The sequence below is a fragment of the Alosa sapidissima genome, chromosome 10, assembly GCF_018492685.1.
Source record: "Alosa sapidissima isolate fAloSap1 chromosome 10, fAloSap1.pri, whole genome shotgun sequence".
Classification (NCBI taxonomy): domain Eukaryota; kingdom Metazoa; phylum Chordata; class Actinopteri; order Clupeiformes; family Clupeidae; genus Alosa; species Alosa sapidissima.
This window is the reverse complement of record NC_055966.1, coordinates 6,567,337-6,582,210: the sequence shown is the minus strand read 5'-3', so window position 1 is coordinate 6,582,210 and position 14,874 is coordinate 6,567,337. Positions and strand designations below refer to the sequence as shown.

General features: G+C 46.3%; 1 protein-coding gene across 1 annotated transcript in view; it reads right to left on the bottom strand.

Annotated features, from left to right (window-relative positions):
- Window positions 1-137: 137 nt before the first annotated feature.
- The window catches only part of LOC121720069 (SREBF chaperone), a 31,269-nt gene continuing 16,532 nt past the window's right edge, over window positions 138-14,874 (bottom strand). Inside the window, 17 exon segments of the mRNA XM_042105902.1 lie at window positions 138-4,268; window positions 4,541-4,747; window positions 4,915-4,995; window positions 5,189-5,355; window positions 5,473-5,555; window positions 5,838-5,923; window positions 6,687-6,777; window positions 6,779-6,888; window positions 6,891-7,212; window positions 7,705-7,820; window positions 8,168-8,369; window positions 11,410-11,556; window positions 11,888-12,237; window positions 12,481-12,693; window positions 12,920-13,018; window positions 13,173-13,267; window positions 13,959-14,071. Coding sequence (XP_041961836.1) covers window positions 4,023-4,268; window positions 4,541-4,747; window positions 4,915-4,995; window positions 5,189-5,355; window positions 5,473-5,555; window positions 5,838-5,923; window positions 6,687-6,777; window positions 6,779-6,888; window positions 6,891-7,212; window positions 7,705-7,820; window positions 8,168-8,369; window positions 11,410-11,556; window positions 11,888-12,237; window positions 12,481-12,693; window positions 12,920-13,018; window positions 13,173-13,267; window positions 13,959-14,071 — 2,728 coding nt within the window. The 3' untranslated portion in view covers window positions 138-4,022.

Here is a 14,874-nt window from a genome sequence, read left to right as displayed (position 1 = left end):
CATTTGTAGTGTTTCATGTTCACATTTCCTATATGGCAGATGAACATTATTAAATCATCTGTGTACTTGCTCCCACAGTTAGCCATGAATGGTCTGGCTTCTCTTTATAGAGGTAATGGAGGCAGACAAGAGACAGGTTAAGGTATCAAAGCCTTTTTATTTGTAAATTAGTACAAAGTCTTCTTCCTGTGTTAAAAATAGTACAGAGCATTATTAGTTACATCCTCTAAAGTTCTCCTGCCACTCTGTAGCAATGGGACGGGGAGGGATTCACACCAAGCCTCAGTCACACAGCAAAATAAAAATGTACACCCAGTCTCTCGCTCTCTCTCTCTTTCTCTCTCTCTCCCTGTCCCTCCCCTGGGAAACATTCTCCATCAACCCCCATAGGTCTGCAGTGCAACCGTGTTTTATCTCCCCGAATGCTCAACACAATCAAACTTAATAGGTTATGAAAGAAGAACTCCCCTGCCAGTAAAGGTCCGGTCTAAAGTCTTCTAGGGTTGATCCAACTCTTTACAAAGGTCTGTGTATTAATCTTCACCTTAGAAGATTGTGATTATTTTTGCCAGCAGTAAGTTATAGGCTCAATATTCCGGTCAAGCTGCCAATTTTTCTTTGACTTGGAAAAAGGTAGATGTACCCATTGTACACCTACAGTAGGAAAGTAGAACAGCTCAAAAGCTGATGCGTCATAAATGGTGCCCACATTGGCCAAAATTGATACTGAAGTGATGAGATGATCCGAAGCATCTCTATGTATCACTAAGGTATGCATGCCCAAGTCCTTATCTTGTGTACAGTGGCTGTAGCCACTACTTGTCAGACCGTCCACATAATGAGCCTGGGTCCTATTACTGGATTCAGTGAATACTGACTACAGGGTATTGATTGAACCTGAGTGAGCCATGCCTGTGAGCCATGACTGGCCACCTGGTGGTCAGACACCACACGTGGATGTGGGGATACCCTGAAATGGCCTCTCCAGAGAGGGATTTTTACAGAAGAAACAAAGTGGTGGATAAACAAATCCTTTTCGTTCTAATCAACTTGAACAACCTTCATCTGTAGATGAACAAACCAGGAAAAAGAAAAACAAAGAAGACAGTGCAGCTTAAAGCTTGTGACAATGACATGGTCCCTTACATGGACAGGATCTATGCACTGCATTGTACTTATGTCCCATAATGAGCCTATGAAACCAGATGCCGGGTCAGTTAACTCCACAGGTATTCTCACCGCAGGCATCTCATTCAGACCCGCTCGGTGGCCCACTCCATTGAATAGTCAGCCCAGCACGAGGAAGCGTGTTAGCCAGTTACCACCGACACACACAAACCAGTTATCTGCAGGGCACTGGGCTAAGAGGATTCTGATTGTGTGCTACAAATCTAATAACCAAAAACATCTAAGGAATGCTATGGGTTGGCTGGATTCAGGTGGTGGTGGTTATCGGGAGCAAATCTGACTACATGCTACTTGACTGTCAGAGGTCCAGTCACTGAGAGAATTTGGACAGCATTCTTCACAACACTAAAAGAGACCAACAGGGGAAGATGACAAAAAGTGCCACTGTCCCACCCCCACTACCAAGATTATAATTCACATTTCAACCATCATTTGTGTGGTTTGGAGAACCTTGAAAAAAAAAAAAAAAAAAATAATTTATACTAATAAAAAAAATCTACAAAAAAATCTAAAGCTTTCTCAGTCACTATTTACATTGAAAAAAGCTAATAAATTACAATAGACGTTGCTGTCTGTTCTGTGCGTTCCTACTTGCTTGTATGGGTGTTTTTGCTTTCCAAACCAATCAAATCCTTGTAAAGTAAACCTTTGCGGTTGTCTACCAAGCTGTTGTGCACAACTAAGCATCCAAACAACCATGGATACAATTGAATAGTTTTCAAAGGTGCTTTAAATAACTATTTTTGTGATCCTTTGAGGACCAGAAGAATGTGGATAAATGGCATTTGAGAATATGTGTAATAATTATGTATTAGTGTCTTAATGTCTCCACTTACATAGATGGATAGAATGTGCAAATGTTAATGTGTGTGTTAGTGTTTTGAGTGTGCGTGTTAAGTGAGACGTTTGTATGTGTGGCGTGAGAATGTGGATGTGTGTTTGTGTGGCTGCAGAACCGACTGCAGTTGTACATTCTCCATATGCGGTTTGTTTTCTGGATGAGGAGAGGGCCTAAAGAGATGGGTCTGCTGCTCTCTAGAACGTCTCTAGAAACATCCTCTCATGAGCCAGTCAGCTCACGTGGACTTAACGACAGAGACAAGAATTAAACTGGCTTCTGCTGCCTTCACCTGGTCCAGACCAGTCGTCTCAAAACCATCAGACTTGTTGCTTCCCTTAAACATAAAATACAGTAACACTCTCATCTGGTCCCTGTCCATAGTTCCACGACAGACCCAATTCTCTTGGAACAGCAGCTGCTACAGTTGACCTCTGTACACTGTTGGACTGCACTGGCCCATCCTTCCAATCAGCCTAAGTAAAAGGAAGTTGGCAAGGGATCAGGATGAGCCATTCTACAAACATGGAAAAATAAAATGGCCAATCCCTCGATAACAGCTACAGTCATTGTCTAAAGCGCACATGGACAGCCAGTGTTTCGGCAGGCCTCCCACCAACAAACATGGAAGGAAGGATTAGCAATGATATAGAGGTCAGCTTAAAGGTGACCGACGCAAACATATTGTGATGACGGACATCACCAGCACAAATATACTCTGTACATGTCCACTGAATCAAGACTCTGGGCTGGGGTTCCCAGGAGTACAGCTACATGGGGTGGAGGTGTCAAGCACCCACCGACAATAAAGACCCTCTCTCACCTTTAATCTACACTCTCAGCTCCTGTTAATATTCATTTAATATGTATAGTCATATTATTATTAGATCTTCAAGTTCATCAATTAAAGATTCGATTTTTACCTCGACAATCCGGACCTTGTCTCCATCAATTATTATGCAAGAGGCAAAGGGTCAAGTTTAGTACAGTTTCATACAAATTGTGTTAAAATTGTTTATAAATCCATCACTAATAAATAATAGATTTAAACATTTAAAAAAGAAGAACTAACAACCCCCCCTGGAGGTATCAATGATTACAGTATCTTTCAACACCACATCCGCACACCACTCAAACAATATAGCTCTAGATTATGTTCATCAGCAGTCTCTTCGTATTTCATTTTTCACCAAGCACTATTACCTTCAACTCATCTCACTCACACACACGCACACACACACACGCACAGACACACACCTTTATCCCATTCACCCTGGTGCTAGTGACTGCTGTCCTTGGGCATACAGCTGCACAGCGCTCCCAGCCGTGGGTAGGTGACACGGAGGACAGGCTGCTGCTCCACTCTACCGAGACGACCCTTCTGGCTGGCCTACATGGTGCCCACACGAGATCAACATGCAGCAGCAGCAGCAGCAGCAGCAGCAGCAGCAGCATCCTCTGAGGAGTAGAAACACATTCTGCTGGAAGAAGTCCACGTTCTACCAGAAAAATACAAAACTGCTTCGAGAAAAAAAAAAAGCTAGAGGCCAGCAGAGAAAAAAAAAGAAAAAAGAACCCTCCACCCAAGGCATTCCTGCTCCAAAGAGAGAGCCCCTCTGTGGAGAAAGAGTCCGTCCTTCTGCCCTGGACAGACTGCCGACTACTCATCCGCCTGTGTGTCCACGTATGGAGACAGCAGAGGACGAGTGCTACACGAACACACATGGCCTCCCCTCCCCTGCCCCTGGATTACAGGTGGATGACGGGACCAAAGAAGTGGAGGAGAGGAGAGGAAAGTCGCATCTGAAGTGTTAAAAAAAACAAACAAGTGAAAGCTCAAACCGCAGCGGAGAGAATCAGACAGAGAAAAAGACAGACGGGTTTTAAAAAAAAGCGAGAGCGAGAGACGGCGTCATCAGTGCAGTCAGGCCGTGGCAAGTCCTCCGGCCCGAGAGAGGTCCCTCTCGCCGTCCTCTCGCGTTCCTCCTGAACGCGCTCAGTCCAGCTTCTCCAGTACGGAGGGCACGTAGACGAGGCTAAGCTCGCTGCCAAAGTCGCAGACGATGGCGGCGTTGTCCAGCACCAGCAGCTGCCGGACGCTCTGGCCCTCGCTGCTCTGGCCCAGGTACACCGTCTGCAGCAGGTCCCCAAAGTTCAGGTCCCAGAAGGAGACGCAGCCCTGACCGCCCGTCACCAGCAGGCTCTCTGAGATCACCCCCAGACTGGCCCCACAGCCCACCTCCTGAGGGGGGGAGGGGGAGAGGGAGGGGGAGAGAGAGAGAAAGAGAGAGATCACAAAGGAGGATGAATTTGACCCTATAGGCCATCACTCCGTTGTATTGCCATGTTTATTGCTGCTAGCGTAGCACTTTTCTAAGTGTGCAGTGCTACACACGCAACATTTATACAAGTAAGTACAACCAACTCACAATTTGGGCAACGACTGTTGGCCCAATTCAAGAAGACAACAGTTGATACACACACCTACAGACACACCCACACCCAAACACACACCTGCTGAATGGAGTAGAGCTTGATGCCAGTGCTACGGTCCCAGATGCAGATGAGGTCGTCCAGCCCACTGCTGATCACACAGGAAGTTGTGCACACCAGTGAGGTCACGTCACCACGGTGACCGTAGACATGACTCACCCGGCTTCCTGTCAGGACATCCCACAAACAGATGGCTCCATCCTGCCCCCCACTGGCCAGAACCATGGTCTGTGGCAACAGCAGGAGTTCATCATTTACAGGCCAACAACTTCAGCCAATGACATTTCTGTTTTTCTGCAGGTTTCCAAAAGTGCCAAACTCTGGTCACTAATCGTAAGTTAAAGCCATGATCAGCACGGACGGTTCAGGTGAGCTGTTCTGGGTTGTGTCCTTACCTGGTCTATGTAGATGGCAGTGATGCCTCCAGAATGGCCCTGCAGGGTGAAGAGACAGCAGGAATCCTCCAGACGGTACACCTGACACACAGAGAGCTCTTTAAGAAGATCACAACGGCTCTTTAAGATGCCTGACTTACTATGACTACAAGGGACAGAAGATGTGTCAGAGAGAGAGAGAGAGAGAGAGAGAGAGAGAGAGACGAGAGAGAGAGACGAGAGAGAGAGAGAGAGAGAGAGAGTGAGTGAGTATGTGTGTGTGTGTGGCCCTCACCCTGACTGTGTGGTCCTGGCTGCCCGTGACCACCCTACCAGCGGCGGCTTTGAGCACAGTGATGGGCTTCTGGTGGGCACACTGCACCGAGCGCGTCAGCTGGCAGCTGATCACGTCCTCACTGCTGTAACACGGCGAGGGGGGCAGACTGCCACGCCCAGGGGGACCTACAACAACAACAACAACAACAACAACAACAATCATCATCACATCGCTATCGCGCACACACACACAATCCATTAAGCATACATTTACACACACAAACAGGGAGATGTTGCACTCACCACGATACTGAAGCAAGCCATGAGGCTTGTTAATGTCCACGGTGAAGAAATCCAGAGATCCATTCAACCGGGCTGCTACAATCCTGCAACATCAACCGAAACCATCAAGCACCGCGTCTTGATAAAGCGCTATATCAATGCAAGCTGCTGCTGCTGTCGTTGTCGTCATGGGGGAGGAGTAATAAACTCCACTGTTGTAATCATCAAAGCAGCTGCACCATGACCCACAATGGCCCAATCAAGTGTGTGTGAGTGAGTAAATATGAGAGTGTGTATGTGTGTGTAAGTGAGTAAATATGAGAATGTGTGTGTGTGTGAGTGAGTGTGTGTGAGTGAGTATATGGGCGAGTGTGAGAATGAGATACCTGTTGTTGAGGAAGGCCAGTGCGGTAATCCCTGAAACTCCATCCTCGTTCCTGCATCTCAAGGAGCCCTCCACTGCGTCCCACAGCTAGTAGTAAAGAAAAGGACTCCGTTATACATTTCCCTCACCAACCACTACACCCCTTTTTATCATTCTTTCTTCAGGGTACCAACAGGATCCCCAAACTTAAATGTAAGGCCTTTTTAATACCAACTTCAAATGAAATTTAAAACCAACTTTCTTTTCTACAGGCCAAAGTAGGGAGAGAGGTAGAGAGATAGAGATAGAGATAGAGATAGAGAGATAGATACTTTATTGATCCCCCAAGGGGAAATTCAGGATTCATTATAGTAGACTAGGCTTGCATTTGTAAAGTTGATTTGAAATATTTTAACCTGCAGCCTAAGCTACATGCAGATTATGCTAGTGCTTAGTGTGACATCCTTAGACATCTCTCCTGGTCGGCTCATATCACTATCCCAGCTGACAAATCAGACGCACCTATCTGCGCTTGCACACAAAATGCTACTTTAGCTTCACTTTAAAATTGCGTGAACGACTGGGGGATGTGAACCGTGAAAACCAGTTTCAAAATAAACAAAAGTTTGTTTATTTAGGCCCTTGGGATCTATAATGGCATGGTCTCTACAGAAATGAATTGACATTACGGTATCTACTTAATCCTACCAGGAAGGAAAGAATATGACCTTGTGAATGAAATTCCAGACTCTGTAAACTAAATTCAATACTTTGAAGGTCTTCATTTAACAATATTACAAGTGAGACTTTTAAGACCCCGCAGGTACCCTGTTTCTCTCTCTCTCTCCTCCATTACTCCTCTTCTATTCACCTCTAGCTTTCCACTGCTCCTCCCTGCGGCGATCAGGTTGCCCCTGAGCTCCATGGCCCACACGGAGCTGTCCCAGTCGGGGGGTCCGGCCGCTGGGCGCTCCGGGGTCAGGGTGGGCTGGTCGCCCAGGCTGCGGCGCCGCTGGTGGAGGTGGTGTTGGTGGTGGTGGTGGTGGTGGTGCTGCGGGGGAGTGCCCACCGGCGTGTAGGTCAGAGGCGGCGAGGGCTCGTGCTCCTGGTACGCCTTCTCCACCAGCTCCCCGAAGTTGTAGCCGGCCGCCGGATGCTCCTGCGAGGGCGGCATGTCGCCGAAGTTGGTGTCGATGAGCGGCGTCAGGTCGGGCTGGTCTCCGAACAGGGCCGGCCGGGACGGTGTGACCCGCCGCCTGAGGGGAAAGCCGTCCGCGTCGGTGCCGGCCCACGCCTCCCTCACGTCCATCCTGCACAGGCTGTCCGGCTCGGGGCCGCACAGCGAGTCCCAGCCATCACGCTGCTCCCAGCCACCATTGCTACTGCTGCGACGGAGCCTACAGCACAGACACACAAGCACAGGGACCAGGAAACACAGGGTCAGACCAACACAAGCACAGAGTAGAATACCACAACTACACGCTACATCACCACAAGGAAAAGATGACAAATCAACAGAACACTATTGCTGGCGGACACTACCAGAAATAAACTAAACACATCAAATACATCAGCGTAACTACACACATTCTCCTGTGCCATGTAAGGATATGTTAGTGTCCTTGTTATATTGCGTTTATACGTTTATCTGTTTTTAAGCTACACACAAATGTGTCATATTCAAGATATGTTAAAGTATGCAAGATCGATGAGAGGCAATGCTTTAACATGTTAAATATATATTTAACATATATTTAACATTATATATATATATATATATATATATATATATATATATATATATATATATATATATATAGTATAACATGTTTCAACATTAGCCATCTACTTATGTCTGATGCTGTGATCAGATAGTGATCTTGTCTTACCCGTTGTTGGAGATGACTGTGAGGCAGTCTCCTGTCTGGGCGTCCCACACGCGGATCTGTCCTGCCAGGCAACAGCTGGCCAGCAGCATTCCGTCGCTAGCCAGACACTCGATGTCCTGGGGAGGACAGAGGTTCACACACACAACTGAGAAACCATACACTCCTCATTGAAGTTGAATAAGTGCTCATTTTCCAAAATGAGTGTGCAGCATGCAGCATACAACATCAACACTGTGCCGTTCTGCAGGCACCTTGAGTGCTGTTAATCAATGCAGTTAATCAAGGTCAATTTAATCTAATCAAGAAAACGCATATTCAAGGTGACAACACAATAGTAGCCATGCATTTCGCGCGTATGCTCATAACACCTTGGTATTCTGATACTTAATACTGATACTGCTTTATGATGATCTTGATACTGCTTTATGGTTGTTGGCATGTGTGTGTGTGTGTGTGTCCGTACCATGCTGTGTCCTCTCAGCAGCAGTGGTGAGATCTCGCTGATGGGTGGAGAGTAGCCGTACTCGTCGCAGGGCAGCTCTCCACGCCGCCGTCTCCCGTGCGGCACCCCGTTCTGGCCATAGTTCCGTGGGCAGAGCACACGGTACAGACAGAAGAGCAGCAGGACGAGGACCACCCCTGCAAACAGACCCAGAGCTGCCACTCTGAGAGAGAGAGAGAGAGAGAGAGAGAGAGAGAGAAGGAGAGAGAGAGAGAGAGAGAGAGAGAAAGAGAGAAACAAAGAAAGAAAAAAAGAAAAAAAGAAAGAGAGAGCGAGGGGGGGGGGTAAATATGCAGCTTATTGTAAAGAACACAAGATCATTGAAGAGATGAAAAAATGTGATTAAAGAATAAGTGGTTTTCGCTTACACACACACACACACACACACCAGTACAGAAGTTCAGAACTTCAGTCGCTTCTTGTTCAATCACAAACATATTGTATTTAAACTCTAAACTTAATGACCGATTAAGACTACTTACAGTATTAGATGTACCAGTTGTTACCTAAGACGTATATATTTATTTGTTTGTTCACCACCATAAATTGTAAACTTTACATCCATGGATGTATTTGTTTGGACTGAGGCTGTGCTATGTTCCATGCTGTCTGTGTTGCATGCTGTGCTATGTTCTCTTCCTCTGTGTTTCTCTGCACCTTCCAATTAAGGTCACACGGAGAAGGAGATTGGTCCATTGGTGAAGTGTGTTCCCACTGGCTGAAGAGACAACGAGGCAGTGGATAAAAACCTGTCTGCCCTCTTCACTACAGATTTTCCCCTCTCCTGTTTCGGACAGTTGTTGAATTGTGGCGGTTGCATTGATGGACAGTTGCATTGTTATAATTGTTAGATTGTTATAAATGTTAGTTGTGGTGGCTAACTGTTGGGCTTATTACTAATTTTTGTGTTTGTAACTTTTCTGAAAAGCTTTGTAGGGAGGCTGGGTGCCATTTTCTTTGGAACCGTGTCATTTTTCTCCTGTTTTTGGTTAGTTAGGGAATGAGGTTAGTTTATATTGAGGTTCCATTCCTAATAACTTTGGTTGGTTTATTATTTTGGCCTTTCCCACTCCGGAAGTTTATGCTAATGCTTCCTGTGTTTTTTTGTAAATAAATCCAAACCTTATTTCATAAATCTCTTGTTGTGTTGTGAAGTGCTGAGGTCAGGAGAAGGTAACTTCTACTTTTTCAGTTATATCGCCCTAACCCCTAGTGCCAAAGAGGGGGCGACATACCACAGTCATTAAGCAGCATTAACCAAAGTGTCTAATCAGCCAAAAACAGAGTACAGTACTGACACACAGCTCCAACAAGAGTTTACGCCTGCAGTATTCAGGTTATGACTCACAGCAAGAGCAAAGAAGGAACTCTAGAAATACCAGAACTTCAACTGTCACCACACACACACACACACACTTTGAGCACGTACACACAACTCTATACAGAGTAGATGAACTCAACACACGCCAAACCTGCTCTGCATTGTACTCATCAGATTTTATAACATGTGCAACTCTTCCTTCCTTTCTTCAACGACACCGAAAATGAGCAACCTCTGCATTTAGGTTAGGACTTACAGTGCCTTTTTATCTAAACAGAATTTCCACCATAATGTTATATTGCATCAACGCCACTGGAATAACAGAAAAGGAGACTTACGTACATCATCCATTCCCTCATTTGGACTAGCACCTAGAGTACATGCTGGAAGGTTGCCGACACAGGGCAACTCACTTATCGATCAGTTTGACCGTGAGTCATATCAACAAAGATGAGTCACTGAACATTAAGGCTACAGGGATGTGGCCTTGGAGGTCTGACCAATGGCCAACACGTTAGCCATATCTGATCATCAGTCTTCAAAGCACACCCATGCGCTGATACTCACTCACACACACACACACACACACACACACTTTGACCCTGCTAGACTTAATCATTACAGCAATCAGACTGTAAGTATACAGGATACAGTCAAGCTGAAACATCACAGTTGAAAAGCGCCTGTGGTGACTGGACACCTTTTCATAGCTACTTCCGAAATCACCAGGATAAGTCAGCTGATCTAGAATGGCCCTGTGTTATAGAGAGGCGAAGTCACGCCCTTCTACTTCCGGTCCATGGGACCCATCTTTCGAAAAAATATGAACGGGAGTTAATGGAGAGATAACAATTATTTTTTGGTCCCGTTCGAATTGTGCCACGAATTTTACATATGATGAGTGTGAATTTAAAAGATAATTTTTCACGTCAAAAAAGTACTGTTGTTCGATAGACTTAGAGCTGCAGTTGGCAAGTCTGACAGATTGAGGGGACTTAGCCAAAATGTTGAATGTTTACAACGCTCATGCCCCTCCCCCACTACCATCGAGCACCCTCTCGTCGAGTTTGTGCTCGTCAGTGCGCACCAGACTGCACCAGACTGTGACAGTCAGATCTCACACAGCCCTGCTCTGATTGGACCAGAAGAAACGGGAGCTGTGGATTTTTGCAAAACAAATAACAGGCTCTAGGTGGCGGTTTCAAAAACCGGCTGATTTATGTTGTTCTGTCGGAGCATAGTGTCAGTTTCAGTGAATATGATCAAAAAAAATCTTGCCAACTGCAGCTTTAAAAGTTATGTTGGTTTTGTGCGAATCCGCTCAGTGGACTACATCTCTCGTCTCGAACGATGTACATCACCAACGTAATGAAACGATAAGACTAGCTGTTATGCTAGTTGACGGTTACATCTTGCTGCCTGCTGTCACTTAACAGTAGCTTATGTACAGTCTATAGACGAATACAACTTTCCTGATGTGTTTAATCCTCTGACTCATAGTATTTTCATTGGCAAGGGAAGCCCAATTAAGACCTGTTGCTGGTATGCTTGTACAATCCCGTGTGGCTATGAATGGGCTAACGTCACTACCACGACTGATGGGTTTGTAGTCGTTGGAATTACTATCTTTCACAATGTTGGAATTCAATAGTTACAAAACAAACTGTAAATGTCTTTACATGAAAAATTGTGTTTAAAATTGACAAACATCACATGGGTAGTTCAAGGCACAAGTCGATCGAGACCAGAAAATAATTGATCTTTTCCCATTGACTCAGATAGGAAAGATGGGTCCTATGGTGGCTAACGCAAGGGGCGTGACTTCGGCTCTATTTGGTGTGAAGTGTGGCATGCTCATGTGGCACCAGGGCAGGAGACTGACTTGTAAAGGGTGAGGTCCGTTTGCAGGTCGGGGGCCCTAGGGTGCGGGGGAGGGGCGTGACGCGTGTCCTGGGGGTGACGCATCTCGATAGCCTCTTGAGGTGTGACGTGCAGCGTGACAGGGATGACCGGAAGGATGCTGATGTACCTGTAGAGGGGGACGGATAGGAGTCACGGTCAAGGACAGATATGATATCCTACCTAGATCTAGCAACAACTGAATTCAAGTCAGCCCAGTTCAGCAAGTTCTAACAGTTATTGAGCAATACCAAGTACTAGATAAACATGTAGGTCAAGTGTGCCTTAGTGAGGCTGAGCCAAGTATAATGAGTACAGTCCAATATTTGGAAGCAGTATGCTTCTTCCAACAATTACTCCAGTTGTTGCTCAGTGCAACTGGAACTAAAAAGGGTGTCGTGCACTCTAGACTGGGCTCCTTTTTAAAACGGTCATACTTGTGTGCTGAGGACCATACTCACTTCTTGGCTAGCGTGATGTTGTAGTAGCTGAAGAGAGAGGGCCAGTGGCGGTAGGACAGTCTCCTCCAGCCCTCCTCGTCCTCCGGGCCCCACGTGATCTGGGGGCTGCGGCCGTCGTGGCTGCCGTGGCCGTGCGATTGGTTCTCGGGGATGGGGGTGGGCTCGGGGGCGGGTAACACGCTCAGAGTGCTGGTGGGGTCGCCTCCTGGGAAGACGGGGGCCACTCCGAGGTGGGGGGGCAGGCCAGGCTCTCCGAGGGGGCTCTGCTCGGACACCTGGGCGGCCAAATAGGTCCTCAGGCCGGCAGGGTCAGTGTAGACGAGGATCCCAATCCAAATGACCGTGCCCACCTGGACAAGAACAGTACACAAAAGTGCATTATGCATGTTTTAATAGCAGTAAGTTACAAACATTGTTTCCTTTTTATTATTGCCATCAACAGAATGAATTATAATGCAATTATTTTTATACATACTGTACAATGCTTATCACCTTTCTTAAACAAGCTGACATTTCTCAGAGAAATGTGATACAAACTATGCTAGCCGATTACTATGTGCCCAGCTTTTGGTCCTGATAGCTGTAGCTCTTACCATAATGATCCGCTGGGCCAGGCGCGTGCGAGCCAGGAAGTACACCACCCGCAACCTCTTGGGCAGCCGAAGGTTCCGGAAGGCAGGCGTCTGGAGTGTGATGGTGTGGGGGGAGGGCCGCGGGGGAGGGGGCGTCTCTCGGGGACGCAAAGGGCCAGGTTTGGAAGGGGGCATGCCCGCCTCGGCCGGGAGACGTCTGTTCAGGTCAGCCAGCTGAGTGTGTGAAGGAGGACCGGGAGGACGAGACAGGGAGATCACAGAAGAAGTCAATCAAAGAGAGGGTAACATCCAGCTTTCACACAGTACTAGGAACCGAGACAAACTATTGGGATGAACAAATCTGCAAAACTAGGGAGGGATGATTGAGTCCATCTGTGACCTCAGGGCACCAGGGAGAGAAAAGTAAACATGGCAAGCAAACAGAGCTTTCTGCTCTCACCTCCATGCGACGAATATCGATGGAGAGAATTGTGGTGAAGAAGAACATCTGCAGGAAGAAATCTGACACCAGGCCAACCACAGCAAACAGACAGAACTCCTGCGACGAGAGGACAAAGAATCAATACTGGAGGAATGCTACCTAGAGAGTGCACATAACTCAATACAGAAGAGCCCCGTCCTCGACCAACAGGCAGTGCATAAAGTGAAGTCCTTTGGGAGAAGGGCTGGGCGACTCTGGAATACTGCAGTACCTGGATGGCGGGCACTAGAGTAAAATATCCGATGAGGATGATGCCAAGCTCTGTAGCCATGTTCTTCATGATGGACCAGCTCTCATTGCTCAGACCTGTGAGACACATTCACATGTACGCTTAGTCATCAGACAAATATTCCAGCCCAGTATGTCAAGAGGTTTGAGACCAAAGGAATCAATGCGTGGGCTTCAAGGGAACCAGTCCAGTCAGTGCACTTATAACCTCTCTCTCACACAAGGGTGTACTCTACTGTAAAAGTAATCTTCATATACTAACATCGAACTTAAATTCAATGTTCATACCAGTATATTGTTAAAACGCAATCAATCTACTAGCCTGGGTGAACCCAGACAAACCTGTTCGCAAATTTGAATTTGCTCTGCAGGTTGGTCTGGAAAAGAACCCATTGATGTCCATTTCCGAATCACCAAAAACCCAAGAATCCGTATTTTCTTTAGAACTGAGTGAACAACTTCATTTAAAACCTTTGTTTACAAGAAAGAAATGTTTGCTGCAATTCTGAAATGATTTGATAAGACTTTAATGCACAAATTTAAGTTTAATTTCTCTTCTGAATACACCTTTGGAAGCAATAAAACGGCAAGTTTGGAAATGGGCATCAATGGGCTCCTTTCTGGACGGACCTGCAGAGCAAATTCAAATTTGCCAAAAGGTTCGCCTGGGCTCACAGAGGCCATCAATCAACATTTACATTACATACACATATCAGTGTATAGTATCATATCAATGTACTTTGCAAATGCATATGGATTCTAATCTGACCTTGGGCAATGCGTAGTTTCACCTCCAGATCAACAGGGGTGGACACCACAGACTTGGTTAGGACCAGTACATTCTCCAACCCAATGACCACCACAAGATAGGGAAAGATCTCTCTGAAATAATGAAAGATAGATACAAACTCAAATACATGCATACCGGTACATTCAAGCATGCATGCATTCATACATTCATGCATGCAAACATACATGCATATATGCTATATACACACATAATTTACTGTATATAGCTGTTGTTTTTGTTATGTATATACTGTATGTATGAGGAGAGCCAACAAGACAGTCAGCTCCTTATGATATTCAACCTCTTGCATTAATCACAGTGTATTTATGCTTCCCTATTTCAACACTGAAACGGGGACAGGATATTCATGCAGGTTTCAAATGGCCCACAGAGGAGGATAGCAACAGAGATAGCTACACTCCCAAAGAGGTATGTAGGGGAAAGTTCAGTGTGCAACTGGACTAGGCCAGTGCTATAAAGGTGACCGTGTGTGTGTGTGTGTGTGTGTGTGTGTATGGCGAGGCTCGAGGTATGTGGGTGAAAAGTGTTGTGTGTAACTGGATTAGGCTAGGGCCATAAAGATGCCAGAAGTGAGTCCACACACTTCAAACAAGGAAGGTGTTATGTAACTCTCTGCTCTGAAGCATGCGGATGTATGACCTCCTTGAAGGCCACCTCTGGTGTCCAGGTCTGAGTGTGCTCTGTGCACTGTGCACTGTCAGAAAGAACCCAGTGATCTGGGAGAGAGTCTGAGTGTGTGAGTGTGCTCATGGTGCGAGCTCACACCACTTTGACAGCCACAGATGTTTCCTCTGATTGGCCCAGAAACGGCGGTCTCCACCCACTACAAACCATCCTGACACGGAATCCCCCGTTACACTTCCCCCACTCTCCT